We start from the raw sequence: 24,216 nt of genomic DNA, 5'->3' as shown, positions 1-24,216 counted from the left end.
GACAGTCATACTCGACCCCGAGTGACTGCTGATGATGATATAGACAGGCCTACCTGCAGGGCAGTCAGTCAGTAGGTATGAGATGATACTAATCTGGTTAAAAGTGATTAACTACTCATTGGTTCTGTCTGATTTTCCTCTCAAGTACATTCTGCTAAACGTCCTCTCTCACACCCCCATTCAGCTAATGATCACCTGCTATCCAGCAGCCTGTGTGCGGTCTTTACATCATCTCAGCTGTATATATATATTTCACTTTTTTAACATATGGATAAAGAGCTGACACAGAATCCCTAATACATGCACTTGGCACTTCAACAGTATACGGTTATGTGGAATTCCACAGTTTATAATGTAAAGGCATACTAACCAGGAACACCCCCCACACCCACACACCACCACCACCAAATAGCATAAACCTATCCAGAAATGTACCTAACTCAGTCATTACTTTTGGCCCATTAGTTGTCTGTTTCGGCATGTGTCTGCAGAGACTCTGCCTTCTGAATGTATTTCTTGTTTTCTGAATGTTCGTCACCTCTCTGGGCGTCAACCTTTTTGGCAGTGGGTCTATCAGTCAAAGCCTGCAACCAACAGCATCCTATGTAAGGGTGGGGCTCTTTGAAACCGCATTATTCGGTGTGCCAGATTTTTACAGCTGAAATGAGACAATGGTGAATGAAGTATTGGGGAAAAAAATGTGGCAAAACGCCAAGCAGACAGGGCTTGCTGTAAAACCAGAGCGAATCTGGGGTTGGCTTTCTACTGCTGGCGAGCAATGGCGGAGAGGATGACAGTGAAAAGTGACGTGGACTTGTGAGCTTCAACTCTTATGCTAGGTAAACGGTGCTAACTTTTCAAATTGTGCTTACAAGCCACAAGTAGCAGAATGCTACTTAGTATGCCTTTATAATGAATCAAATTGTATTTTAATTGAGAAGCATAAAGAGGGATCTTAATTCATTAAAAAATTAATTTTGGGGGCATCCGGGTGGCGTGGCAGTCTATTCCACTGCCTACCAGCACAGGGATTGCCGGTTCGAATCCCCGTGTTACCTTCAGCTTGGTCAGGCATCCCTACAGACACAACTGGCCATGTCTGCGGGTGGGGAGCTGGATGTGGGTGTGTGTCCTGGCCGCTGCACTAGCGCCTCCTCTGGTTGGTCGGGGCGCCTGTTTGGGGGGAGGGGGAACCGGGGGGAATAGCATGATCCTCTTATGTGCTACATCCTCCTGGTGAAATGCCTCACTGTCAGGGGAAAAGAAGCTGCTGGTGACTCCACCTGTATTGGAGGAGGCACGTGGTAGTCTGCAGCCCTCCCCGGATCAGCAGAGGGGGTGGAGCAGTGACCAGGACGGTTCAGAAGAGTGGGGTAATTGGCCAAGTACAATTGGGGAGAAAAAGGGGGAAACTCCGGAAAAAAAAATGTAATTTTGCCTCACAGACATTGAATTCCTCTGAAGAATATCTTGAAAAGGACAAAAACCAAACATGCAAATACAGGTACGTATATCATAGAAAAATATCTTAATGTAAATTAAATGTAAAGATATCAAAAGTTAAATCTAGCCAAAGCAAATTAAACAGACTTGGATTGAAACTGATAAAATTTTATTTTTAAACAAAGAGCACTGGATGAGCCTGTTAACACACTCAGACAGCGCCACAGTAGGGGCATCAGTATTCTTTCTTGAAATGAAACAACTGAAATCTCAACCACAGTTGAAAACATTACCACCTACTAATATGACGTAAATGATCGGAAAAGGGCACCAAGATGCTTCCCATCAAGACATTACGAATCATGTGACAGGTTGACCCAATTTGCAGACGATCATGTACAAGGGGACCGGTGTGTGAGGGTGATTCTTTCCCTCTGCAAATGTGTCTTGTTCCACATCCAGTACACTGGCACTTCGGGTCACCGGAGCTCCGTTCCTTACGTTCCTGAAGTGCACTGAGAGGATTCATAGGTGCATTATAACTTTGAGAGACTTCCTCTTCTTTAATTTCCAAAACTGTGGTACAGCACATCTAAATTCGTGCCATCAGGGGTAGAGGAGCCACCCATAATAGCACAACTAAAAAATCCTCGCGCCTTGTTACTCTAAGGTGCTTTCAATAACAGCATCCTTAAAGCATGAATACATTACAATCTGACTGCAATTACATGTTCATATATTTATGTGCATATCAAAACATTATTTTCCAAGCAAAATAGAGTATTTGGATTTAACAGATAACACATGAAACTGTACATACAATACAGGAATTTGGTATGTTTACTATTTCACATGAAAACATATACAAACTATACAGTATTTATATTGCACAATACATGGTCCCCATCTAAAACGTACAGAGAATATTGTGCTCTTAGTTGATCTCTTATCAACAAATCGAACCTATTAATCATCAAGTGATATGCATATGAGCTGGTAGTATGAGAGTAAAAACTTGTATTTAAAAAAAAAAGTCTTTGGGAGTCCACATAGCAGATATATTGATGTATATATGGGACTGTGCGGTAAAAATAAGGCTGATTTTGAAATCACTAGTCTCCAGGCAAGACACATGACAGTAGGAACTGACTCCACAGAACTCTTAGGAGGAGTCAACGCTGTATCTTTGTATGAGTCTGGTAGGTTGTAATGTGTCACAGCCTCACAGCTCATGAGAAACTTGTGAGATGGGAGAACAAATTGAAAAATCAAAGCATTTCGACTTTTTGTTGCTTTGGCAGGAAAAAGTGCAGAATATATATATATCAACAAGAGATGCAGGAAAAAAGTTTTAATGCATAGCAGGTGCTATGCATTAAAACATTTTTCCTGCATCTGTATTGATATTCCGCTCCTCATTAGTTGAGCACTTATAACACCATTGACGGTTTTGGAAAAAAACGTGTGTGTGTGTGTATATGCCCACACACACACACACACACACACACACACACACACACACAGGTTTTCAATCCAACTCAGTACTACACCTCAATCTCAATCATTATTCTTACTGTTTGGTTGGAGGTGTGTGAATTTGTGAAATCAGCTCGGAGCAGTTGGAATGAAACCTACATGGTACTTCACGAAAGATGACTGAGTGCTGCTGATCCAGGTTTGAAACTTTAAAGAGACCACAATGTGCAGAAATAGATGGGATGTCTGTGCTTGACAACAGTTCCTAAACTTTTTCAAAACCAGTTCTAATGCTATATTTTTCTAAATATCTTACTTTAATGAAACTATACTCTTAATCATTTTTGGTACTCTATTTTTTTGGCTGAGTTTAAACCTCAGAAAATCATATCCAATACAAAGCTCAACTTAAATGCAAGCAACCATTTTGTCTGTCATACTTTTAAAGAGGTGGCCATCTCAAGGAATTCCTCAATTAATTGGTTGGGAAGAGCAGTGCCTGAGATTCCTTGTACATTTTATCTCAGACACTTCCCATATGATGAAAATGGCTGCAGATGAGCTGACCCATGGCTCATTATTAGCAGACCAGCAGCTAATTGGTCTCCTGAATACTGCATGAGTCCAATAAGGTCAACCTCACTTTGTGACACAACAGTTCCTCATTCATTTGACTTGCAAATGTGTACATTTGAGTAACACATTCTCTTGGCCTGTAGCTTTAGCGCTGTCCTGGTAGACCAAGTTGGTAAACAGAAAAATAGCATCTCCATATCCCAGCTTAACTATTCATGTCAATGAAAACCCCCTGGGAGAATTTAACGCAGTGTGAGGACTCTATTCTGTAAACATTTCTATTTATCTGTCCTACACCTGCCTATATTAACCGGATGCTCTGCTGACCTTTGCAAAACTGAGTTATTAGAGCTCGGTATGAAGAGTGGTTCCAATGCACTAAAAAGACTGTAAAACGTGAGGATAAAATGTCCCACAGCCAGTACATAATAGCTGAAGCAAAAAAAACGGCCGGCAGTGTTTGCAGGCCTCTGCATTGACAGTATGACTGTATAAAGAGAGAGCATGTGTTTCAAAGAAGAAAAAAAAAGTGGCTTGAGAGGAACAAGTATGTGGGCTTCATAATGGTGTGTGTGTGTGTGTGTGTGTGTGTGTGTGTGTGTGTGTGTGTGTGTGTGTGTTTGTCAGTGATTTTCCTGCCATTCCAAGTCTTCTCCAGTGAGCAGTGAGCATGTGACGCTGTTTTAGGTTTGCATTTCATGAGCAATAAGCACATGCCAGTAAATGACCTTCCTATCTTTCCATTAGCATAGCAACTTCCTCCTCCACAGCACAGCTGTGGTACTTGTTCCCAGACTTTAAACCAAAAAAAAAAAAAAAAAGTTGAATGGGGTAGTTTCAGTTAAGAAAAGCTTAACATCGTAGCAAACCACAGCTCTGTAGCTGTCTAACAGTTACAGAAGTTAGGGCTCAAAGGTTCAAATTCCCAGAACAGTTAGTAAAAAAAGAGAACAAGAGGTGAAATGGAAGAGAAGCACTCTGCACTTCTTCACTGATCACCACTGAGGTGCATTTGAGCAAGACCTGTCAGCTCAGTTGCTCTGGTGGAGCTGCTCAATGGCCCACAGTGGAAGACTGATTTAATGTGGCAGCTTTAAATGGTCCATAATATAGGACTATATATTTGTGCAGCACAGCTCCCAGTGACCAATAGTGGAGGGCTGTGGGAGAACTGGGCAGCTCACAGGTGCTGGTAAACTCTACAGTTGTGGCCTGTGGCAGTAACTGAAAAAGCCTATCAAAAAAAAAAGAAAAAAAAAAGCTAAACTACCAGATACACTTGGGTAATAAGCAGAATTGAGTTAGCTTTCCTGTTCAAGCTTTTCCTCTCTTCAGAGTTAGTGCAATGCCACTGTGTATCAAGTCATTGCTTTAGCAGCTGTCCTTCTGCACGCCAATGAGTAAACTTTAGTTTCATTCAAGCATGAAAATTTGACTTCGGCCAACCTAACCTCCAAAAGCCACAAGCCAAGTATGTAGTCAGGCCACCATGATATAACTGAATTAATCTGCCTTATTTCAAGTTAATGTCACTTGAGAAAGATAACCTTACTTAAGCAAGTGAGACTGACACCATCATGTACTATATGACTAGTTAAAAGGGCTGTTTTTTTTTTCTCCCAGGTAGGGTGTATGGTGTGAATCTGCTGAGTTAAAGTAACCAATGCCTCTTGCCTCCCCCATCAGTAGCGTTTGTCCTCAGGCAGGGTGGCCACCATCACCACCTTGCTCCCAAAATCCCAGAAGGCGGTCATGTGGAAGGCCATGTTGGACAAGACCACCAGGTACTCGCACAAGGCAAACAAAGTGTAGACTAGAGACGAGAGAGAGAGAGAGAGAGAGAGAGAGAGAGAGACGAGAGAGAGAGAGAGAGAGAGAGAGAGAGAGAGAGAGAGAGAGAGAGAGAGAGAGAGAGAGAGAGAGAGAGAGAGAACAAAAAGATCAAGGTAAGATACAAAGAAGAGCAGCAAGGTGAGAAAGAAGGGGAGACAGATGGAGAAAAAGAGAAATGAACAGAGTGGTGTGTGTGTGTGTGTGTGTGTGTGTGTGTGTGTGTGTGTGTGTGTGTGTGTGTGTGTGTGTGAGAGATATGAGCAGAAGGTTGTACAAGAAAGAGAGAGAAAAGAGCGAGAAGGAAGGCAAGAGAGAGACAGAGCGCATGGGAGACAGGCAGAGAGCTGCACAGAAAAATCACGAGACCATGGGGTGAGAAGATGGGTGAGAGTATTAAAAAAACCACCAAATAAAGGACAGAAAGGAAGAGAAACAAGGATGTGGGTAGAGAGAATGGGAAGGAAAAAAGAGACGGCATACTGCCATACAGGCAACTGAAGCACAGGAAAAATTAAATCTGCTGAATAAATGAACAGAAAAAAAACAGAAACTGCACTGAGAACTTGTTTCGCTTCACCACATTGATTGGACATTATTGATTTGGATGTAGCCTTACTTGAGAGCTAGTAACTATTGTACAGAGGGTAACTTAAAGCAACGCTTATATGCAATATTGCCCGTGAAGTTGCCCTGACAACACAGAACTTGCTATCAGAAATCATAAAAAAAAATGTTTGACCCTGGGTCTCATTACATTTACTGTAGCTGGGAACTTAGCAGCTACATTACCCGACTATAATCTAATAGCTGATTTAAACAACCAAATTGCTAGCTGTAAGAAGCGAAACAGGACAACATTACTGCATTATTGGCTCCTGGTTTGCTTAATTTATGAAAAGTACAACTATAGCCAACTCTACTTTGCCATCAAACAAGTATTATTTGTCTGTGCAAAGTAAGCGGATAGTTTTAAGTATCAGGTTTTTCAACTTGACAGTGGTGCATCGGCACAGTTACAGGTATGAACGGGGCATGGCTATAGAACTTACTTCCTGGTTCGCAGTACTTGTTGTGCCGTCTAAAGAAGTATGCAGCAGCAAGGCAACAGCTCACATTGAACAGGAACAGACGAACCTTCCACAGATATGACGTCACCTCCTGAGTAAAGGAGAGAGGAAGACCCAGCCAGAAAGAGAGAGAGCAAGTGGTTGTGAGGAGATATTTTAATACTGGATCCAGTTAAAACTTCAAAAATTACAGCAATGCAATATATTAAAGAAGCAGCGTAAACCTGTTGATCCCTATTACTAGTTATCCACCTGAACTGGGCACTCATGCCTGACAATGTTTCCCAGTAGATAAGTCGTGTTTGGAACCCAAATGAGTTCAAGACCTTTTTCTGGTGGTCTCTACAACTGCAGGGTTTCAAGGCTGCGTGACAGACAGACAGCTATTGGTCACAGGTTCAGGTTAAACCTCCTCACCATGCCCGTTTGGCCACCAATGATTTTTTTCTTCCTTTTTTTACTGATCCCCGTGGGGAAATTACACTCTGCATTAAACCCATCCTAGCTATGTAGCTAGGAGCAGTGGGCAGCTGCTGTGCAGCACCCGGGGACCAACTCCAGTTCATCTTGCCGTGCCTCAGTCAAGGACACAGACAGGAGTACTAACCTTAACATGCATTTCTTTTTGATGATGGGGGAAACCGGAGCACCCGGAGAAAACCTCCCGCAGACACGGGGAGAACATGCAAACTCCACACAGAGGACGACCTGGGATGACCCCCAAGGTTAGACAACACTGGGGTTCAAACCCATAATGAATGAAAAAATGATGAATGAGAAAATATCTTTCAGAGTAACCCAGAGAAACTCATCACCAGCCCCTATTGCCACAAAGACACTACACCTGGATTCTCAACTTGTAGTTAAGTCAATTTAAAAGATACCTTATTTTTACTTTTGCTAAAAGGGATATTTGTGATTTTGCTACCTACACTGCCCAGACTGAGACCAGCACAATGTCAGCCACAGAGCAGGGCTGCCTGTCATTTACACCATATTGTTCTAACTAGCAAATCTTTGGACTGTTAAGAGGAAACCCACCCTAACATTGGAGGAACATACAAACTCCACATAGAAGGGCTGGAATCACTGCTTTGAAATAGTCAAGCTAAGGTCTGCTCAGATGTGTGTAAACACCAAATGTAGGAGGGTATATATACTTTTTTTCAATACTTTAATACATCTTTTTTACATCAAAAATGCCATATATGATAACCTTTCCTACTGGTATTTTCATAGCAACAGCAATTCAAAGTATTAACATTCTGCATTGCTTCTCTTTATGTTATTTTTTTTTTTTAAATCAGGCAGACTGGCGAGGTCCACCATTCTGGCCAGTTATTCAATGCAATGTGTACACGTGTCAAGTCTGCCACAAACGGGAAAGAAGAAGTGACTTGCATGTCACATGTGGGAGTTTGCGCGGTAGGCACCAACATACAAAGATAAACATTAACCACTTTTAATTGGGTTTAATCAAATGTTTGATATGGCTTGATATATATATCTCAACATTAACATGTCAGTTGACATTGTTGACCACTCTTCCTTCTCTAAAATATGCATGCCACTGCTGGATTATCTTGCCGGTGTTGCACCAAAATCCGCAACTGCTGATAAATGTGACCTGCACGTGAATGCTTTCTGGACATTCAGGATTTCGAAAGGAATACTGGGATTTGCGCTAAGAAAATGAACAGATGATGCCAAGCAAAAAAAAAAAAATGCAATTCAGGATTGTAACTACTATCTCCAGCACAAAAGTTTAATGTCTGTCAGGGATACAACACAACAAGAGCACTTTGTTCAGGAAGCTGTCCGAGTCACGCCATCCCAAAATGCTGCGTTATGGTGTAAGGTCCACATTGGTTTCGATCAAACCGCAGCCCTTACAGCAGAGTACAATATTTAAGCAACCCAGATCCACCACACGCCCAAATGAATGCATTGCTCCATTCATTCAAAAGAATGAATTTGCATGATATATAAATTCCATTGGCCACATGACAGTAGCATTCTGTGATTAAGTTATGTTACCATTAGACTGAATTTGAATACTGTATATTGCTTTGCCACAGGTGATGACCAATACATGGTCTGAGTTTGTGGTCTGGGTACCATTAAAAGGTAGATAGCACAATTATTTAACAAAGCAATAAAATATGTCTTAAAATATATCTTAAAATATTATTTGCTACATGTATGGACAACATAGACATACAATATATAAATATATACCCTATCATACATGCAACTATTTGCAAAATACCACAGAGTGCGTGTGTGTATTGCGCATGTTGTTCGCGTTTAAACATATTTCAACACCTATTGTCAGCTGTTGAAACTCTGTGGTTTTAAATGTGTGACTTGAAAATCTACCAGAGAGGCTTGAAGCAGTACAATGTGGATATGTGATCAGGGCCAAGCCATCTCTTCATTAAATAAAAAATTACAACGTTTCACTGAGAGCTGGCGGATCCTACTGGATTTTGTAATCCATTCAAAAAGGAGATTACATTTTCACATAAGCACACATTTGTTATTCCTTTGGTCTAGGGAAGTTCATCCAATATTTCCAAACATGAATAACATTCACTAAAAAAAGAGGAAAATTTTCACTTTGTCAGAAAAAGATCAATTTTAGGTCAAAATACCAGTTTTTGGCACGATAAAAAGGTAGTCTGAAGTGGGTGGGTTTAAATTTTTCATGGTTTGCACTCAATTAAATATACAGACAATTTTCTCTCAAGAATCAATACTCATCAAAGCCATAATTTTATGATCAACCACTGTGAATATAAATGGGCAACCAAATGTCAGGTGATTGATTACCTGTTAAAGTGACAGCTAGAAGAGACTACCTGCCCAGCCACTGTCATCATTTATCCAGCCCAACAAGATGTTCAGATATAGAGACCTCCAAATGATGGCTGGTTTCCTGCCAATGTGCCGTAAAGTAGACAAGCTTACCAGCTACAGTTATTTAATAACATTTGCCTTGTGGTCATTTCCTGGCCAGTTATTTACCTGTCATTGCCACAATGGAATACCACAAGAGACTATGTTTAAAAACCATCTCTGAACAAGTGGACATGCTGATGTTGCTAAATAAAACAAGACCACTGTATAAAAAAAAAAGACTCATAGGGTAGGTGTTCATAATCTAATGCAATGTAAACGGTTAAATGGTAATCAGCAATTGGCCAGATATTAAATCTGAAAACCAGTGGTCTATTCCGTTGCCTACCAGCATGGGGATCGCTGGTTCAAATCCATGTGTTACCTCCGGTGTCCCTACAAACACAATTGACCATGTCTGCGGGTGGGAAGCCGGATGTGGGTATGTGTCCTGGTCACTGCACTAGCGCCTTCTCTGGTCGGTCGGGGCGCCTGTTCGGGAGGGAGGGGGAACTGGGAGGAATAGCATGATCCTCCCACATGCTATGGCCCCCTGGTGAAACTCTTCACTGTCAGGTGAAAAGAAGTGGCTGGCGACTTGACATGTATCGGAGGAGACATGTGGCAGTCTGCAGCCCTCCCGGGCTCAGCAGAGGGGGTGGAGCAGCGACTGGGACGGCTCAGAAAATAGGGTAATTGGCCAAGTAGAATCGGGGAGAAGAGGGGGGGGTCTGAAAACCATCATGCTGTTTTATGCTGCTTGATTTGTTATATCAACAGAGAAGATGGATTTTTCTACAGCAAAACTTTCAACTTTAGAACAATGAAGATGTGACTCATCTTTGGCATGACAGGCTGGTTAAAGCCCCAATATATATATATATAATATATATATATATATGTATGTATGTATGTATGTATGTATGTATGTATGTATGTATGTATGTATGTATGTATGTATAAAACTCATGGATGTTCATGAGTACATCAGAAAGAGCCCCCCCCTCCAGGATGAACTGTAGTGTGTGTGTGTCTGTGTGTGTAAGTCCAAAGGGAAGACACCACCAAAGGTGGTTGAGAATGACAGAGCGCTGGCTAACCAACCAGACATTGTGGTGGTCGACAAGTAACAGAAGACTGCAGCAGTGATTGATGTAGCAATCCCGAGCGACGGCAACATCAGCAAGAAAGAGCATGAGACGCTAGAGAAATACCAAGGGCTGAAGGAAGAACTAGATGGGATGCGGAAGGTCAAATCCACAGTAGACCCAGTGGTAATAGGAGCATTAGAGGCTGTGACCCCCAAACTGGGAGAGTGGCTCCAACAGATTCCAGGAACAACATCTGAGGTCTCTGTCCAGAAGAGTGCAGTTCTAGGGACAGCTAAGATACTGCGCAGAGCCCTCAAACTCCCAGGCCTCTGGTAGAGGACCCAAGCTTGAGGAAGACACACACCATCCGAGAAAGGATGAGAGGGAGAATTTATATTACATATATATATGGCAATCAAGAAGCAACTTTCTTTCGTACTTCTCCATTCTGGCTCTAGAGTTTCCGCTTTGATTTGATTCAGGAGTGGTGTTTGGGATTGTTTGAAGTTCTGGGTCCACACCCATCCCCAGTGATCATGGTAATGGTTCTATAAGAGGTTTGAATGCTGAAATCTTTCACTTTGGATCATTTATTCTAGTGAAAACATTAATTCTTCACATCAGAACTAGACTTCTTGGTATTTTAGGGGAACTTTTGCTAAATTACTGATTTTTATTTTTACATGACCTCTATCCTTGAAAGTAGTTATTGTGTGCTACCATAGTGCTGCTGAGTGAATGAAGGGATCAGTGAACTCAAACATAAGGAAGAGAGCGCCATCTGAGGGTGGAAAAGAAGAACAGCCTTGATGAGGAGGTTCTTGCTTATTTAAAAGGAAACTCACTTCTGAAAAATGTGAAGTGTGATGACAATGCACTATCTGCCAGTAACAAAAGATTACAGTGGCTCAAACCTGCTATTGGCAGTAAATACCAGAGATAAGTAAAAGTTGGCTTACTTCAGGCTATGACTGACAAAGGTTAGTCTGCTTAACTCAACACTTCTGTGAGTAACCGACTTCCATCTTTAACTTTTCTGTAAAATTATAAAGGGGAGGTAATGAAAGTAAATCTTGGAAGGCTGGCAACTGCACCTACAGACAAGAAGAACACAGACTGTCATAGATGTGAAGCAATGTTTTTGGGTCCAAGCAGGTAAGGACTTGGTGAATTTGTGTTCCGCAGATTTAGGCCATGTGTCCATCGGAGACCTGTAAAAAAGCAAGCCCTTGCCTCCCCACAGCAACAAAGAGAAATACTGAGGTTAACTGACTGGCGATGAAAAATGGAAAAGTTCCATCAGTTGTCAGCTGAGGCCGAAGCTGATATCAACAATCAATATTACTCTTACACTGCAGGTCGGTTTAACAATTTCCTATTGCTAAATTGTTATTGAAAGATTGATTTCTTTTAGCAGCCGACACCATTTCTGTATTGATGGTATGGTATTGATCCAACCCCATTGCAACAACTTTTCAGCAAAATTATTTAATCATTAAAGCTGTAGTAAGCAATGTTTTTGATATTAAGAGCGAATAAAATGACTCCCTGTAATGTGAAATGATTGCTAGTACTATAGATCCCACTGATAATCAAAACTGCAGTCTACAGTTTTCATTTAAGAGTAATGAAACCCCAGACCATTTTAGTGAACTTGCTCACATCTATAGGTTAAAAACCATATAAAAATTAAAACTATGCCAGGCTGGCCTTGGTACTCTGTGATGTTAGCGTAGCAGGATAAACACAGCTGCAGGTAAAATCAATAATGGGTCTGTTGGCTGTTGGTGTGCCAAAGAACTAGCATTGACAGTACTATTGACAACTGTTAGTGCTCTGTCTGTCTGTTTATCAATGATGGCACACAAGGATACACACGAGGCCTGCATATGTACACCTTTATACCCCTATGATTGTGAGAACCCCTCATTGGGCGGCATGGTGACCCAGTGGTTTGCACTGTTGCCTCACACAAGAAGGTCCTGGGTTCAAACCCCAGGTCGTCCCAGATCCTTTGTGTGTGAAATTTGCATGTTCTCCCTGTGTCTGCATGGGTTTCCTCCCACCATCAAAAAGACATGCACGTTAGGGTTAATACTCCTCTCTGTGCCCCTGACCAAGGCAATGGAAAGAAAAACTGTAGTTGGTCCTCAGGCGCTACAGCTGCCCACTGCACCTATAGAATAGGATGGGTTAAATGCAGAGAACACATTTCATTGTAACCTGTACAATGACAAAATAAAGTGGCTTTCTTCTTCTTGACTACATTCACCCCAAGCCCCAACACCTGAGATTAACCATCAGTACTACATGCTGAACCTTAAATTTTACCCTAACTTTAACCTTACCCTAATACCAAAATTAACCCTAAATCCCAGTCCTAATCCTAAAATAGCCCCTTGAAGTAGTGAGGATCAGCCAAAATCCATCCATCCATCCATTTTCCAAACAGCTTATCCTGCTCTCAGGGTCGCGGCGACGCTGGAGCCTATTCCAACAGTCATTGGGCGGCAGGTGAGGGGACACCCTGGACAGGCCACCAGGCCATCACACAGGGCTGACACACACACACACACACACACACACACACACACAAATTCATACCTAGGGACAATTTAGTATGGTCGATTCATCTGACTTACATGTCTTTGGACTGTGCGAGGAACCGGAGCCCCTGGAGGAAACCCACGCAGACACGGGGAGAAGATGCAAACTCCACACAGGATGACCCGGGACGATCCCCAAGGTTGGACTACCCCGGGGCTCGAACCCAGCACCTTCTCACTGTGAGGCGACCATGCTAACCACTGTCCTCACAAATTATGTTTGTCCTCACAAGAAAGGTGAGCTGTCAAGGGTCAGCCCTCACAAGAATAGCAATACATGCACCCACCCACCCACCCACCCACCCACACACACACACACACACACACACACAAGCAAAGAGAGAAACAAATGAGGGTTAACACTACCTCTGGGTTCACACAGTACGCCTTGATGACATGCCACAGTCGACATGTGATAAGCATGTGGAGCAGAGAGCTGATAATGAACACGATGAAGCCATTTTTATGGAAACCTGAGAAGAACAAAGGTGTTAATCAATAAGTGGTTTGATTATGACAAGATCTAACTCCTGTAGAATAATTACTGAACTCATTTTCAGGTGTGAATATGACAAACTTGAATATCATGGATGCATCAGAAAGTGCCAACAAGAACAAAGGGCCCCAAGATTCAATGGGCCTCATTCATTAATCATTCGTACATACAAATTTGTTCTTATACAGTCATCAAATTGTTTAGCACTTAAAATTGTCTGACAGTCAGAAGCAAAGCCTGATGGTTATTTGTAATTCCTTCCCCCTAACATCTACTGTCTGCCTCTTGCAAAGAGCAATCACACAGGCTCGCAAAGACATCAGTGTTAGCCAATTGGTGTCTAAATTCAGGGGTTCCTCAGGTTCTACACTGGTCTCTGAAACAAACTTCAGGGCTAAAAAATTCCATGGGCGTGTACGAACAAATCTTTATGTACAAACGACTGAAGAATGAGGCCCATTGTGAGAAGAATACTTCTGCATCCAAAAGCTTTTACAAAAGGTTTAAAAACCATAAAAATAGGGACCCGGTCATTCGTTTCTCCTCTTAGCACACACAAAAAAAAAACCCTTTTATTAAAGATATCTAGAAAGGCAGAACAGATGAACAGAACCAGAGAGGAGACCATCTTTCTTCATGATGCTTCAAACAGCTAGGAAAAGTCACACCTGTGTATTTTGTGACTGAATGCCTGTATGCAACGAAGTGCACTGCACACATTTCCAAGTCTTTTCTTTGTGTCTACCCATCTGTGTATGAATCTCTTGAAAATTTAAGAACAATTCCCTTTTTCAAATCATTTTATTTTTTTATCTATTTTATATAAAAAAAAGAACAATCTCCATGAGAGCACAAGAACTGAGTTTGAGTTCTACATAGAAAACGGTGATTCTGAAGCAAATATGTACATCACACCATAAAGGCTGCTACAGGTAGAGGTATACCAGAAGAACATCCCCCCGACACAGCAGATTTATGAAAAAGTGGGGCGATTAGTAGAATGTGCGACAATATGAATGGGGGATGCCATGTTTACACTGGTGTTTCAACCCATTTTTGCTGCCGATAGCCAGCATTACCACCACATTTGGGGCTGTTAGCCTTCCATATAGTGTGTTGAAAGCCCTCTTCCATCATGTTGAATGATAACCCCAAGTCATGAGCGACCTTTGATTGTGTAAGACTGACTGACCCAATGTTTGCGTATAATTTGATACCAGAGGGCAACATTGTGTGTTTGAAAGATGACACCAGTTCTTTTACTTTGTTAATAATCAGCGGTCAGCACACTGAATTGTTTCATCTATCCGACTGGAGAAATAATGTTTCTATTTTGTGATTAAAACAAGTGTTGACAGTGAAGAGTTATTACTACTGGTGTTATTTTACCACTATATATCACCAAAAGAAAACAAAAACAAATTACTCACTGCAACAAGCCTAATTTACACTGTGGTTGAAAGACAAAAGTCTTGATAATTTTGTCTCACTTTTCCTGCTTCGATACTTACTGTAAGTCTCTGTGGATGCCACATATGTGAGAAGCAACAGGCCGGTATTCTCAGCCAGGCTGCAGATCAGTGCCAAGCCACTGAGCAGCAGGTCAAGCAGCCTCTTGGCGAAGCGACTACGATAGAAGCTAAAGTAGGCAACTGCCACCAGGTAGCGTGGTGCTGAGTGCAGGCCAATACAGCATCGCCAAATGTAGCGCTCAGGGACGAGGCTGATGGACGCACTGATGGATGGAAGGTAGTTGTCTACCTTTAAGAGTGAGGGAGCAGATGAAGGAAAAAAAAAACACGATTTATAACTACTTTACGTTATAATTGCCCTTATATTAGCAAAACCAAAAGCACTGCAGGTTTGTGCCACATGTCTCATGTTGCAAGTTAACTGGCTTAGTTCTTTTGCCCCTTTGTTACTTTTTACCTTTCTAAAAGTCCTTTTCTAAATGTGCTACACAAATTTACTTGTTTCCCTATTGTCTGAGTATCTCCTGCATCCTCCGAAACATGTGGAGCAAGCAAACTGCTTCATTCCACCTTTTCGTAAATGCTGATCATAATGTTTGTGGAGGCACACACATTTTTCTCCAAATCCCCAAGCAGCTGTACAGGAACCCCATCACCTGTAGTTGTCACTTATGGCAGGATGCATTACCCTTGCAGGCTGTGCTCCCTGTGATGCCTGGCCAAGCCAGAGGCAGCACTAAGGTTCAAACCATGAACCTCAGTGCTGGGATGCTAGCAAATTAGTCGACATTAAATTAATCAAATAAAACAGATAATAAATATTTACTTACGTTACAGTGGGTATATGTTGATTCTTGAAAGTGATACATTAGTGAAATGGCGAGGCACATTATCAGACCTGTAAAGGCCAATAAGACTGTCCCAACAGCAAAGTTTGTAAATGGCACCCTGATGAGTGGCTTGTCCTTATCCAGGCTCCCATACAGGCCCTGGAGCATCCTGCAGAGATAGAGGCCTGGTGAAAGGAGATTGTGGTATGATCTAGAACACAGGTCAGAGCCTCAAAACCAGCGTAGAAAATTCACTCTGCTACAGTCTCTGTGTGCACACACCCATGTATGTACATGGAAATTTAGCTTAGTTTATTTGTACTTTGTTTAGCTGATTTGCATACACTCATTCATTCATTCATCTTCAGCCACTTCTCCGGGGTAGGGTCGCGGTGGCAGCAAGCTAAGTAGGGCACTCCAGATGTCCCTCTCCCCAGCAACACCCTCCAGCTCCTCCTGGGGGATCCCAAGGTGTTCCCTGGCCAGACTGGACATGTAGTCCCTCCAGCAAGTTCTGGGTCTACTCTGGGGTCTCCTCCCAGTTGGCCGTGCCTGGTAACCCTCCAAAGGAAGGCGCCCAGGAGGCATCCTAATCAGATGCCCGAACCACCTCAACTGGCTCCTTTCGACGTGAAGGAGCAGCGGCTCTACTCCGAGCTCCCTCCGGATGTCCGAGCTCCTCACCCTATCTCTAAGTCTGAGCCCAGACACCCTACGGAGGAAACTCATTTCAGCCGCTTGATTTGCATAGTTTGTCATTAAACTGAAGTTTTCAAAGTTTAAGTAATTAACATAAAAGTACAGAGGATATAAATACAGAAGGATATACGTACAAAATGGCGAGTACATTAAATAAAATATCCTGACAGAGTAACATCCTCATCATCATCTACTGTTCAAATACCAGTGAGCAGGCATTGGATTAGACACCTGCTAATCTGCAGTTAGTCGCTCTGGATAAAAGCATATGGAATGTAAATACAATAATTATTCTTGTGTTTCATAACTGGAAAACTGACAGATTTTTTTTTCTGTGTATGGAGTTGCAGTAGGCTGTATCCGTCTTGTGACATCAGACTAGCTGAGAAAAAAGCTAGGAGAATTGGATGTAAAAACATCCTCTCCTCCCTTGAGTTCTTTGCCTTGCGCTGGCCGCAGTGGTGTTAAAGTGTATACATAAGAATATGAACTAGGATTGTTCTGCTAGAGCATGCATGGTCAATCAACTTTCCTTGAATAAATGGAGGGTACAAACATAACTGCATTCAAATTCTGGACAGATGCATACAATGTTTAGTTTGAGCTAATATTAAAAAAAATCACTGCCAATAAAACATAAAAATAAAAAATGAATAAATTTAGATCCTCAACACTTAAGTGTAAGCTAAAAAGGGTGAAGACAACCTGATCTCTACTTAGGCTAGACTGCTGTTAAAATTTGATTAGTGTAGCTTTGCTCACCTATGTAGCCTACGTATCCTGACAGACAAAAATCAGCACAGAGGTTAAACCACATGGATGAACCCCTGTAAATTCGGACTGACAAACAAGTTTTTCTCCTGCCAGTTATTCTAGCCAAACCCCTGACCGGTTTATCATGCAGGACTTCTGTGTTCGTCCGGATCAAACCTCGGTTACACAACATGACGGTGATTAGCATGCGTCAGGAAGGCATTTAACAAACAGAAAAAAGACAGTAAGAGTTATAAGGTACTTGCCTTGAGTCCTGCCAAGTTAACAGCGGTGAGCCAACCTTGTCCAAACGTTGACTAGTCAGCTAATTAGCAAATTATGTTGGTGTGCTGTAGAGCCGGTGTTCTGGCGATTTATGCTGCTTTATCGAAAAACGCTACCATAGTGCGAATCGAAAGCAGCCTAACCCTAACCTTGCTTTACCATGCGCAGATCAGCTAAGTAGCACATCTCGATAGGTTACACATATCGACAGAACATCGGTTATCACTCAAGGTTGTTGCTAACCAGAGGTTGGGTATATGGATTTTTATAGGATTAACGTGACTTTCTCGGCATATTTTTTAATTTTGATTTGTCTTCAACTGTCTAACGTTGACTTTCACCACCCTGTTACCGGTCGGCATGAGGCTGACGAAGCGCTTGTCATCCGGAAGTACTACTGTGAGAATGTCAACAAGAAGCCAGTCCATTGGCGAGATATTTTTCCAACCCATTCGGAAACGCCTGCCTTTGATTGATTAAATTTAGGGTTTAGGGTTAGGGTTAGGGTTAGGTTAGCCAATCAGAGGTTTCGTCACATGGCGGTTTAATCTAAATAGGTTGGAAAAAGGTTGATGACGCGCGTCCCGTAGACGTTCTCCCGGAAACCACGTGATCATGCTATTTTTTTTAAAAATAAATCTTTATCTCAAACTGTAGCATACATAATAACAAAAGCAGGCAACAGAATCGAATGAATAATGATAGAATACAACGATGAGCAGAGTCACACAGAAACAAAGTAAAAACACATCTAGGTAGAAAGGGAAAAAAACCCGCGAGTATATGACAGGAAATTCACTAAAAAACAAAGTCATTGCAAACATTCATGCTTTGATAGCTTTTTTTGTTCTGGGAGGAAGAAATCGTTGACACATATTGTTCCATTTCTTTAATGAATACAAAGAAATTAGGCTTTTTGTTTGTAAATTAACACTTGTGAATGTGGAATTTGGCAAGAAGTAGAATTAGATTAATCAGAAAAATGCATTAATGTCTTGCTCACTATACTCATAGCAACCCAATATAATATTTCTATAATAAAGAGCAAAATCTGGAAAATGTTGGTAACATTAAATGATTAACATCTTTCTACAACTCATATGTAAAAGTACAAGACCAAAATAAATGGGAGCAAGTTTCAGGATGTAATTCACAGACGGAGCAATTTACATATATGTCACTCTTTACCTTTTGTAAGAAATGTTAAATTGGATAGAATCCGTGAATCAACTTAAATGAAACTTCTTTGACCTTAACGGACTTTTGTGGTAAGGACCAAACTTTCTTCCAGTCAATATTACTAACAAAGTTACTCCAACAAAATGTTGCTGAATAGAAACGACGTTGGCCTGAAAGAAAGCCCTTATTCTGGAATTCATACCTCTATGGAAAAAAACCCCAAAACAAAACAAACTTTTCCTAATGGCGATTGAGTTGGGTCAGGGGGTGACAATGACAAGGGAAGAGAGTGGTCAACATTCCTAAATAGCATGTATATACCAGATGGGATAGCATCGAAAACTATAGAAAACTCTTTTGGCTGTTATTGGTATATTATACCTGGTGAGAAATTCTGAGTAGTTGTACAATATCCCTCCTTTATCAAACAACTGACTGACTAGTATAATGCCATTGTTAAACCACTTATCATAAAATAATGACTTGTTCTTATATACAATATCACAGTTGTTCCAAATATAATATATCTGCTATGAGAAGCTGTGCTTGTAAATCAACGTCCAAGCCAACAGAACCTGTTGGTGAAAATTTTAAAGTTTGAGTGGGATTTTTTTTAATACTATAGTTACAAAGCAGATTGAATTTTAGACCACCTAAATGTGCCATGTGATTACACTAAACCAGTTCAACCGCTGTGCGATAAACTCACTAGCCATGGCCGGGTTATCCCACTAGGGGGCCCCGGGAGCCGCTATCAATCCGACCGATTCAGCGCAGTGCATGTATCCCGTCCCCTTCCAGCATCCACCGATTTTAATGGGCACATGGCAGAGAGATACCCAAAGAGCCTGAAGAGACACAAATCTGAAAAGAACTTGGTGTCACCTAACAACAAAGAAAGCAGGGACTGGTACATCAACTCCAATGAGCACCATGGCATTAGTAACAAGGCAGCACAAGTAATTCCTTTATGAGCATATGACTTATCTTATTTGACACATCGGTCATTGGTCAATACATGCAAGTACAAGTTTGCACTTGCATCCATATAGCGCGTCTGACTAATGTAATTTAGTTTTGTTTAATTACTTCTTAGACAATTGTATATTTCTCCCCTAAAATCACCCTCACCATTGCTTGAGTGATAAATTATTTGCAAATTGAGCTTTGAAAGTTTGAAACAGCACATATCTAGTGAAATGTCATTTCTTTTTATTCTTTAATAATATTGCAATACGTCGCAAAAAAAAGTAATGCACTGGTGATTTTTTTCCCCATTCAGCCCTAGTTTCTATGTAGGCCTATGGCAAAAATTTACCCTTTCTTGTACAATCATATTGTTGTTTCAATCAGTTGTCAAGACATGCATATTCTGGTCTACTTCAAAACACAATTGTGTGACTCTTAATAAGAAATAAACAATAAAATGGACATATGTCAGAGGGTAAATCACTAAAAAACGAAGTCCCTTCTCAGTTTAAATGTTTTATTTTTATCTTTTTTTTTACTTGGTTAATTATGATCATGTTATGGTCATGGTATAATAGTGCAATATGGCTCTGTAATTATATTAACATATGCAGCATTACTTGAAATCTAGGTTACAGGAATTATTTGTCATCTTTTTCTGCTATTGCAGACCATTTACCCTTGGAGTGTCACCTAAATGACTAGCGTATACAATGTGAAGATCAAACATATTAAAGAAATTAAAGGTATTACGGTAGAGATACATCAAATTTATCAATTTCTATTGATTATTCACTTGATTTAATGATATATTTTGTCAGCAGCACAGTGGCTCAGTGGTTAGCACTGCCACCTCATGGAAAGAGGGTCCTGGGTTCATTTCCAGCCCATCTGTGTTGAGTTTTTATGTTCTCTCTGTTTGTGTGATCTTCCTCCAGGTTCACCGCTTTCCTCCCACACTCTATAGACATCCATGTTAGGTGAAGCGGAGTCTCCAAATTGTCCACCGGTGTGAACAGTGTGTGGGTACCCTGTGATGGACCGACAACCTGTCTAGGGTGTCTTTCTTTCCAATGACTGCTAAGGTAGACTCCAGCCCTCTGCAACCCTGAATTGGATAATGTGATTAAGATTAAGATACACTTTATTAATCCCCGTGGGGAAATTCATCCTCTATATTTAACTCATCATATTGTATAGGCGTAATGGGAAGCTGCAGTGCAGCACCCGGGGACCAACTCCAGTTCTTCTTTCGATTGCCTTGGTCAGGGGCACAGACAGGAGTATTAACCCTAACATGCATGTCTTTGATGGTGGAAAGAAACCAGAGCACCTGGGGGAAACCCACGCAGACACAGGGAGAACATGCAAACTCCACACAGAAAGGACCTGGGAGGGCCTGGGGTTCGAACCCAGGACCTTCTTGCTGTGAGGCAACAGTGCTAACCACTGGACCACCATGCTGCCCAGTGGTTATATTCGGTAGAGTGGTCATAAGTAATCAATAAATCAATCAAGTTGCATTTTATATGGATGGAAAGATTTATTTTGTCAACAAATCAAAAAAGGCTGATTTATTCTAAATATTGAAGTCTGTTTACTCTTCCTCCAGAGTTTTCATTAGGTGAAAAAGTGATCTTTACTGACCTGGTACTCAGATTTTGGAGTAGTTTTAACAGATGACTAATGGGACTCTGTCTTACACTTGATACACACAGGTGAAAAAGTTACTTCTGCTTTTGAAAATAATGAAGAGCTTAACATTAATAGAAATTACGATCATTTTTAACAAATAATATCTGACCTAAGACTCTGGTTAATAAAATGATCACGCTTTTAAAGACAGGATCCACAGGATGTTAAAGTTAAATGATGGACTTTATATGTCATCTTTTTTCCAAAATTGATATTGTAAAACTCTTCAAATTATCTCATTCACAGTCATCAAAACCAGATTTGACTTTTCATCAAGAGAAAACAGTGGCCGAACCTACACATTTGAATATTTTTTTCGACCCTCCCCCCTTTTTTCTCCAAAATTGTATCCGGCCAATTACTCCACTCTTCCGAGCCGTCCAGATTTCTGCTCCACCCCCTCTGCTGATCCGGGGAGGGCTGCGGACATGCCTCCTCTAATACACGTGGAGTGGCCAGACATTTATTTTCACCTGACAGTCAGGAGTTTCGCCAGGGGAGTCAGGAGTTTCGCAAGGGGACGTAGCGCGTGATCCTCCCACACGTGGGAGGATCACGCGCTACGTCCCCTTCACCACCAGTTCCCCACCCCCACCCCCAAACAGGCGCCCTGACCGACCGGAGGAGGCGCTAGTGCTGTGACCAGGACACATACCCACATCCTGCTTCCCATCCGCAGACACGGCCAATTGTGTCTGTAGGGACGCCTGACCAAGCCGGGGGTAACACGGGGATTCGAACCGGGCGATCCCCATGTTGGTAGGCAATGGAATAGACCGCTACGCTACCCGGACGCCCCATTTGAATCCTTTGATTAAGTTCATTGCTAGACCACAGGTGGCTTTGTGGGGACAACTGGTTTTTTTAGGTTCCAGCAAAGATAAGACATGAAAACAGGTTTGATGGTTTGGTCTCTGAGGCCATAGATTAGGGCACTCAGACACCTGGGGAGGATGTGGCAGATAACAAAGAGACAGTTGTAGAGATATGCCACTAGTATCCTGTCTGCTGTACTTGCTATGACTGTGAGGATGACCGAGTGCACAGTAGAGGTAAGAACCAAGCCGAGCTGTATCAGGTGGAGCAATAGTGTTTTACCTGCCTTAATGGCTGAAGCTTTGTCTGTGGAGGCAGACCTGGCTACAAGCATCACGCCAATATAAGACAGAATAATTGTCATCCCTACTGATATGAAGACAAAGCCAGAATAGGCTTTGTCATAATAATAAGACATTGGTGAAAGAAACAAAGCCTCCTTGGAGCAGAAATCCCTCATCTGTAAATTGGGTGAAAATCCATGTTCCAACAACATAAAAACTCGGATGAGGATATTGACTAAACTGAACACCCACGTCACGGTGACGGCGACAGCTGTGCTCCTGATGGTGACTATTTCAGCATGTCTCAGTGGGTAGCACACAGCCACATATCTCTCCAGTGACATCACCACCAAGATGAGGAGGGATATTTCAGTTATGAGGTTAGAGATCATGGTAAGAGCACTGCACACACTTAAAGTCAGTTTTAATTTGCGAGCAGCTAGTAAGTAAAGAGTCTCACTCAGTGTCAGGTGAATGGTGTCTGAGAGGAGGAGGTTGTAGAGCAGAATGTAGCGGGAGGTCTCACGGAACACCAGCCGACTTCGTAGGGTGAACAACATGACCCCGTTAAGGTAGAGAAAGATGCAGCATGGCACGACAGTCAGAGTTAAAAAAAACACTCTCTCCCGCGGCGTCAGGTACTGCAGGCTAACATTGACCTGAGGTTGAGTTAGATTCAACATTTCAGAAAAAATAAACAAACTACATGAAGGAGTAAGCCCTTTTATATCTACTATTTCTAGCCTATTTCTGACCACTGGCTGCAAACACTCCTCACCAGAACGTTTTCCCAAAATGATCAATATCCACCATCGCTAGAGCGGAGACACCTGTTGAGTTCGCATACAGGATCGTTAGTGTTGATTTGACCTGTTCTGAAACTTAGCAGTTTGAAGTCTTTGCCTCATGTCCAAAAAGAAAGAGGTGGTCTGGAGGCTTTGGCTTTCCTCCCATCATGTATATGAGGATTTTCCTCACACCCACTTCACGTGACACTATGGCATGTCTGTGTGGTCACCAATTCAGAAATATGTGATGTCATCTCTCCCCAATACGCACACGCGCGCGCGCGCGCGCACACACACACACACACACACACACACACACACACCTCCTTCCCCTGTCTGTTAAAAACAATATCACAGAGTAACCATTGTTCCCTGGTGGGTATGAAAGTTAAAAAGCAATTTACCAAAAAACAAAAAAAAAACTGGATAAACTTAAAGGAAGGTTTGTTTTTGTTTTTTTCTTCAATCACTGTTATTCTGCCTTTCTGGCGATCATTCTATGTGATTTAGCAGCTTCTACTTTTATTTTGACACATGCAGTTCAGTTTTATTGCATCGCTTCCTGTGTAGAAGAAAAAGAGGATGTGGGGAAGCACATTGTTAGGCAGAGGAACAGTTGGCACAATCCCAATTCCACCCCCCCCCCCATCACCCTTGGCCCTACTCCTCTGTTTTGTGCGTGGCTGCGTAGAGTAGGGTGTTGCGTTTCTTTTGGGGATTGAGAGGTAGTGGTCATCTAGATTTTTCTACGACTCCAGTGGTAGCAGAAAAATCCCAGAATGCTTTGCAAACTGAGGCAGTGTAACATAGAACATGTTTTCATGCATGTACAATACTACTACTACTACTTTCGGCTGCTCCCGTTAGGGGTCGCCACAGCGGATCATCCGTTTCCATTTCTAATGCATGTACAATAATCCAGGTAAGGAAATCCCAGAAAGTTGAATCAGTTCTTCTGGA

General features: G+C 41.8%; 1 protein-coding gene and 1 long non-coding RNA gene across 2 annotated transcripts; both read right to left on the bottom strand.

Moving 5' to 3' along the window:
• Positions 1-1,600: 1,600 nt before the first annotated feature.
• Positions 1,601-18,012, bottom strand: pgap2 (post-GPI attachment to proteins 2). Its single transcript, XM_056284859.1, has 7 exons — positions 17,507-18,012; positions 15,789-15,957; positions 14,998-15,247; positions 13,357-13,463; positions 6,378-6,486; positions 5,170-5,308; positions 1,601-1,958 (listed from the first exon to the last, which is right to left on the bottom strand). The coding sequence occupies exons 2-6, from the start codon at positions 15,954-15,956 to the stop codon at positions 5,178-5,180; spliced, it is 765 nt and encodes a 254-aa protein (XP_056140834.1). The 5' UTR covers position 15,957; positions 17,507-18,012; the 3' UTR covers positions 1,601-1,958; positions 5,170-5,177.
• Positions 18,013-19,463: 1,451 nt separating this feature from the next.
• LOC130117254 (uncharacterized) lies at positions 19,464-23,265 on the bottom strand. The gene is made up of 3 exons (XR_008810633.1): positions 23,247-23,265; positions 22,929-23,127; positions 19,464-19,568 (listed from the first exon to the last, which is right to left on the bottom strand). It is a non-coding gene; the product is annotated as an uncharacterized LOC130117254 (long non-coding RNA).
• Positions 23,266-24,216: the final 951 nt, after the last annotated feature.

This window comes from Lampris incognitus, chromosome 8, assembly GCF_029633865.1.
Source record: "Lampris incognitus isolate fLamInc1 chromosome 8, fLamInc1.hap2, whole genome shotgun sequence".
Taxonomy (NCBI): Eukaryota; Metazoa; Chordata; class Actinopteri; order Lampriformes; family Lampridae; genus Lampris; species Lampris incognitus.
The sequence above is the reverse complement of the archived record's forward strand: the minus strand, read 5'-3'. Positions and strand labels throughout refer to the sequence as shown.